The sequence below is a fragment of the Colletotrichum phormii genome (assembly GCF_030913505.1).
Source record: "Colletotrichum phormii strain CBS 102054 chromosome Unknown BDP81scaffold_5, whole genome shotgun sequence".
NCBI lineage: Eukaryota > Fungi > Ascomycota > Sordariomycetes > Glomerellales > Glomerellaceae > Colletotrichum > Colletotrichum phormii.
In genome coordinates this window covers 2,143,011-2,150,010 of record NW_026851447.1, presented here as the reverse complement: position 1 = coordinate 2,150,010, position 7,000 = coordinate 2,143,011, and the positions used below count along the sequence as shown (strand labels likewise).

Sequence of the window (7,000 nt, the reverse complement as noted above, 5' to 3'; positions counted from 1 at the left end):
GTTGCTTATCCACGATACCCGCCAGGCAAACTCCCTTTCCTTCCACCTAGCTTGACGACCTTGAACACGGTTTTGCTGCCCTGTTTGGATCTTTCTGTCGTTTCTGCCCGGAACGGACGTCGGTTGCGGTGCGAGTGTGTTGCTTTGTACGACCTTGTAAATTGCGAAAGAAGGAATTGGTTGCGGTTGTGGTGCAGGACAAAAACTCGACAAATCGAAAGGAAGGAACCCGACGAATTCTGAAGACGTGCAAAGAAAGAGGCAACCACGGCCAACAGTCATTACTTTCCTCATCTGGCAACAGCACCTGCTCTTTCAGCACTCGCCTTGCTGAGGTTTCCCTCGCCATTAATTCGATATCTTCCGCTGGAACGACCTACATCCAAACTCTCGATCCTCAACATCATCAACAGACCCCTGGTCGTCTTTTTGCTTTCTTGGGAACCGCAGCACTAAGGCATCAGCATCCTCATCGTTTGTCGCATCCTCAGCATTGCTGTATTTGCTTAGTTGAAGCTTATCAGAAGGATTTCCTTGCGATTACTCCTTCATCATGCGAGTCTCCAAGCTCGTCTCGGCATTATTGCTTGGCACCGCCGCAGCTGTTGCTCCAATCGAGATCGTAGGCAGCAAGTTCTTCGACGAGAGCGGCAAGCAATGGTTCATGAAAGGTACGCCAATCATCCACTGTCGTTTTGACCAGAATCCTCGGGACTGACGCAATCACAGGCATCGCATACCAATTGACACCAGGTTAGCCCAGCTTGTCTGAATGCACACTTACAAAGCCCACTGTCTAACGCAAAAGCTTGTCCAGATGACCCACTGGTTGATACTGATCAATGCACCCGCGACGCCAACCTCATGAAGACGCTGGGTACCAACGCAATCCGCGTTTATCACGTCGACTCCAGTGCAAACCACGACGGGTGCATGGCAGCCTTTGACAAGGCCGGTATCTACACCCTCATCGACTTGGACACCTTTGACTCGTACATTCTTCCTGTCAGTGCCGCTCTGTTCTGTCACATTTCCTGCCCGCGTGCCCTGACTAACAAGAGGTTCAGAATACTCCTTACTGGAACGAGACGCAGTTCAACGCGTACGCCAAGGTGATGGACAACTTTGAGAAGTACAACAACGTTCTCGGCTTCTTCATTGGCAATGAAATCATTGCCCTTCCTACTCAGTCCCAGGTCGCCCCTTTCATGAAGGCTGCCGCGCGAGACATGAAGGCCTACCGCGACAAGAAGGGTTATCGCAAGATTCCCGTCGGCTACTCCGCGGCCGACATTGCTGAATTGCGACCCATGCTTCAGGACTACCTGACTTGTGGCGGAAAGCCCGAAAACAACATTGACTTTTTTGGACTCAACTCGTACGAGTGGTGCGACCCAAACACGTACCAGACCTCAGGATACACAAACCTGCAAGCCATGGCCGAGAAGTTTCCTGTGCCCATCTTCTTCACCGAAACGGGATGCATCACCGGCCAAGGCCCGCGTACATGGGACGATCAGAACGCCATCTTCAGCCAGCCCATGGTTAATGACTGGAGTGGAGCCATGGTTTACGAATGGATCTACGAGGAGAACCGATATGGCATTGTGTCATACGGACCCGAAGTCTCAAAGACCATCACCGCTGACGACGTGTACGATGGCTTTACCCGCAAGGGCACCCCAACCCCCATATCCCCCGAGTTCCAGAATCTGCAAGCCAAATGGGCTACCGTCACTCCTTCCGGAGTCGCGAAATCAAACTACAACCCGACGAGCGTTTCCACCCGCGATTGTCCCAAAGCCACGGGGGGTTGGTTGGTGGATGGAGATGTCCAACTTCCCACTCTCGGAGAGACATTTAAGGGCAGTTTTTCTTCAAGTCCGACAGCATCAGGGACTTCGGGCTCAAGCACCAGCGCTTCTGCAGCGCCCACACAATCCGCTAGTTCCTCGGCTCCCGAGAGACCTTCGGGATCTGGCACCAAGCAAATCGCCGGCATGACTGTTGGCTTGGTTGGTGTCATGATCTTTTTCACCGTGTGGATGTAATTGACCACCAAAACTTTTCTTCTTCTGTACATCTTGTGCATTCACTTTTACGACGGATTGGATTATGGATTATACCCCATTTTGCGAATACACGGAAGCTTCGTATTGAAGCAGGGCATTTTTTCATGGCGTTGATGGCAAGAGGACGGGCGTATGGAGACTCGTTCTTAGACTTGCAAAGGGTTTGATCGACTTTGCTCTACATTGCTGGGAAAAGAGGTGGCCTGCCGGGAGAGAAAGTCGTCACCATGGCTCCCTTGATTGTCGATTTCCTGGCAAGTGTGATGATGGGAATGTATTAATTAATAACACCCTGTCAGAGAACAAGACGGAGAGGTATTCTTGGGAGACTTTGGACAAAGGGGCCGGCAAGAGCCTCTTCCAACCCAATAGACGCCGATTTCCGATCGAATTGTGCTTGCCCGCTCCTTCCACACATCTTCAAGTTTTGACATCGACCGACTCGAGTCCGTAGTGACTGCATTTACGTGTTGCTGCCAAGCGGGGGTCTAATACCTCAGCAAGTGATCCCCTCTGCAACTGCTTCAAAGTTTCTGGGATTAAGAGGAAGAAGGTTCTCATCAGCTCAACAGTCAGTCTAGGGAAGCCTCTCCTCCGAGACTGAAGTACGTCACCATGGCTCTTTGTGGGATTCTTTGCATCTTCCACTCGTCATTGCAAACCCGTCCGAGGCTTCTAAATCATCGAGATACGCTCTATCCCAATCACTGGTATCCTTCAACGAGCAACATCCCCCTAATACATTAACGAATCCCAAGCTTCGACTAGCAGCGCCGGCATCATGTCTTGCACTTTCTTTAGATACAACAGCAACAGTCCCCTCCCCGAGACTATTCCCGTGACTACTCCCAAGCATGCTCCAGAAGAGACGACGCATCACGAACCCGAGAAACATCATGCAGCGGCCAAACCCCACGGCCGCACCATCCACCTGCCGAGATGGCTTACATTCATGAATTTCGTCTACGCCATTCTTGCAATCTGGATGATCATTGGCACCGTCTTTATAGCGGACTACATACGAACCCGGACAGGGCATCAGGCATTCGTTGATCATTCCGTACATGGTTCTTCGCCAGATTCCACGGTTGATGGAGATTATCAACCACAGGTATGGATCTAATCGGTATCAGTGCTTGTTGTACTTGGCAGGACATGTGCTAATTCTCTTTGCGCGTCCAAGTATACCCCTCGAGCAACGATATCTGGAAGACCCTTCACAAGGAACTCGATATCCATGACCACGTATATTAGCACGGCTTATTCTAATCACGCGAGTCTCGAGAACGTCTTGCTGGCTATTTCCGGCATTAGTATGATCCTTCTGGAAACGCTCTTATGAGCCTCTCCGGATTGGAGACCTTCACGTATGTCGAATATCAGAGGGGGGCATCATAGCATCGCGGACGTCGGACAAGCCACGAGCAACGACATCATAGACCGCACGCAATTCTTTGACTCAATTCTGCTCCTACGAAAGGAGCTACTACTCCCTGAACGAGACAGTAGACTCTAGGGCAATATCAGTAGCACTGCGTTTGGGAGGCAACAAGAAGGAGACTGTGGCTGGGTCTAGGAATCTGCGGAAAACCTAGACAGTTCAGCTTTGTCGGCCAGGTTTACCGAATAATTACTCGGAAGCTCGTCTTCCACCCTGGCATTGAAGCATTCCATGCTGCCGAGCACAGCTTTCAAGCGCTTGCTTAAATGTACGTAGAATAAGAGCGTTGCTTTAGGAGATAGACTTACAGCTACGGCAATGCCGCTTCATTTCTTCTTCCGTTCCAGGCAGCCGCGTGGCGTACTCGACGACAGTCTTCTTAGTTCACGTGTTTGAGGGGCTGGTGCCGTAAGAGTTGGGATAGGCTAAGGAGGTTCGGGAGGAGGGGGGTTATAGACCAGGGAGCTACTTACCCAAATTGGAATATGGGTACTTTGAGCGGTCGTCGATGTTTGAACATCACGGCAAGACAGCAAACGGGAGACGGCCAGGGGAGAGAACGTGGCTGAGATCCATGATCTCTGGAGCCAGTCGCAATCTAAGATCTTGCCCTTGATGGTTTGGGAATTTTCTGGTTGCCCTTCGTTTGGTGGGTGGCCTCACGTCAGACGGGCTGTCACATCACTTATAACTCATAGCACGGGCTTTGTTTTTGTAGATCGAGGAGGGTTTCGTTGTAGATGGGCACGACGGGCTGCCTTGTGTGATTGATTGTCCGTCCATGGGGGTATACTTGAAGGCGTGTCTACGTGTCGGTGGCTTGAATCTGTCGGTTCCTGCGATGATCCAAGGTGGGAGGTGTCATCTTGGGCTTAGTGCTTGGTGTTAAGATTTATGCCGAGTCCTCATCGTCAAAACTGTGATCGATCGTTACCTCAGCTTGATAGGAATACATGAATACATATGCTGGTTGGTTCCGATTATGCAGTTGCTCTACTTAATCAAGTAGTGTAAGATGAAAGTGAGGTCTGGAGGAAATTTTCGCGCACTTACACCAACGACGGGTGACGAACCAGACTCCTTTCGACAAGAGTCTGTGATGGCGTATGTACAAATTCAAAATCCCAGCCCGACGGTCCCCTCTGTGATCGTTGGTACAGATTCCCATTCTACTATTGAGACTTGGACGTGACGTTATTGAGCGATATGTGAGGTTCAGTATCGTGGGCTGGGTGGGATGGCCGGGGACGTTTCACGTTTCACGTTTCACGTTTGGGGACGCTGGGGATCGTTGTCGGCGTTCGGTGGGAAGCCTTGGTCGGTACCAGAGGTTTCTGCCAAGAGGAGAGAGAGAAAAAAAGAGATGGAATGGAAAGCAAAAAGCCTCTGTGCGTGTGTGCCGTGTGTGTATGTGTGTGTGTGTGTGTGTGTGTGTGTGTGCCTTACATTGGCATGTTACTGGAAGGGGAGAGGAGTGGGAGGAGAGAGTTTTGAAGATGAGGCGACCCGGTTTTTCGTCCCTGTTTGGGACACTATTTCGGCAAACTGGGGGCAGTCGAGAAGTCCACGACGAACTGGAGAAGCATGGAAGCACCTGCTTGAGTTTTTTTTCTCCATGACTGACTTGCTGACTTGTGCTTGACTGAAGCTTGTTGTCCACTTTCATCCCCTCGTCGGGACGGTGACGTGACGAGAGTGTGGCTGTGGGTTTTGAAGGAAAACGAAAAGATCAGACTGAAGTTTTTGCAAACTCTTGCCTTTTCAGGCAAGAGGATGCAAGAAATTGTAGAGCTTCTACACGTACCACGGTACGGAGTATAGCTAAACAGCCGTGGATCCGAGCGGTTGGTGGGAGTAGGTATGGGACGTTGCTCAATGTCCGAGCACAACCAATAATGATATGCAAAACTTTAGTTACTCTTGTTTTTTCTTTTTCTCTCCAGATTTTCCTTCCACCATCGCTTGGATCATTGTAGGCCACGCATGCTGGGCGATCTGATCACCGGTTCTGCGACTGCAACCCACGTATTCATGTAACTAACCTGCCTATCTGCCTCCTTGGCCGGTCAAAAAAGAGTATAGAGAAGACACAAAACAAAACATACAACACCAGGTATTCGCTGATCGTCACCGACTCAACTACTGATCTGGCCCTCATCGGCTTGTCTATGGGAGAGCGGACGGGATCCCGAATTTTCCGATGGGTGTGGTCGTATGTGCTTGAATGCTCAATGAATGTCCGTTATGTCGGGTGAGCGTGAGGGTAGCTTCTTGGTGATGGTGGTGATGGTGATGGTGATGGTGAGACAAGTAGCATTGACAGCAGCATCTGCCACCGTTTCTTCGTCCCTTCTTTTTTTCGCTTTCTTCCTCTCTTGGCTTTGTTGGATGATGCGGCACATGGACGTCTGGTTCGTCCTTCTCTGCTAAAAATACTCATAGTGGAAACTGGAGTGGGATATCCCGAGCCAGAAAGTCGCGGGAACATGACTTGTTGGACTTGGCATGATAATGAAAAGGAGCGTAACGAGGGAAGAGAACGAGAACGAGAACTCCATCTTCGCTACTCAAGCTCTTGTTTTCGAGATTGCATACGATCAATCCTTCTTTCTCTTGTCATATAGCGGTAGGTCGGGGTTTATGCCAGCATTGCGCACATGTCAGTCGGTCGATCAATCCTGCACAAAGGCATCATCTGCCATGCGTTGGAGTCGCGGGGCGCGTAACTCACAAAATTCACTCTGCACAGGAATAGTGGCATAAATCTGCAGATATCAGGCAACGCGTCTGTCGAGCATACTTACACATGTAATATGCCGTGCTTTTTCGGCTGTTGTGATAACAGCATCAGCCGCAACACCAGCAGACGATCTCACCGACCCCGGGACCGGCCAACAAAAGTCTGCGGCTCATCCAATGAATGATCAGACTGGCCCAGCTTATTCTCGGCAAGTGCCCGGCTTTGCCGTGGAGACGACGGGGTCTTGGACCGGAGCTCTCAGGAACCCTCGTCTCACGCCCCGGGGAGTGGGGGAGAGAGGGAGACGGGACAGGATGGACATTCTGAAACATAGCTTGATGCCACGCCGTGGAGCCAACCGGTGCATCCTTTCTTGCCCTTGCTTGCATCCGTTATTTCTTCCAGTCGCGACTCCAAGTCTCCCACTCCGTCTCTTTCGTCTCCCAAGTCCCGCCTCCTCCGCCGTGCTAGTGAATCAACCTCATCACCTTTCCGCACGTTCCCTTGAAACAAGGCCAGCAGCCCCCTTCATGTCATGTGGACTCCGGCTCTCTTTTTTGACCAGGGACCGCGACGCTCTGGCCTCACCTTCTCGACGACGCTATTGTTACCCCCGTCGGGTTCTACCGGCCTCTTGTCCTTTTACACAGTACATCCTCACCGGTAGTCAGAGTCAGCCAAAACAGATGGGCAGACGCAGGTGCCAGTTGGATACAACACAACACACCACACGACAATCCGTGGAAC

General features: G+C 51.0%; 1 protein-coding gene across 1 annotated transcript; it reads left to right on the top strand.

The window, feature by feature from the left end:
• Positions 1–553: 553 nt before the first annotated feature.
• Positions 554–2,051, top strand: BDP81DRAFT_312914 (glycolipid anchored surface protein; the record flags this gene model as incomplete). The annotated part of the gene is made up of 3 exons (XM_060583849.1): positions 554–671; positions 818–1,005; positions 1,068–2,051. The coding sequence occupies 3 exons, from the start codon at positions 554–556 to the stop codon at positions 2,049–2,051; spliced, it is 1,290 nt and encodes a 429-aa protein (XP_060448513.1).
• Positions 2,052–7,000: the final 4,949 nt, after the last annotated feature.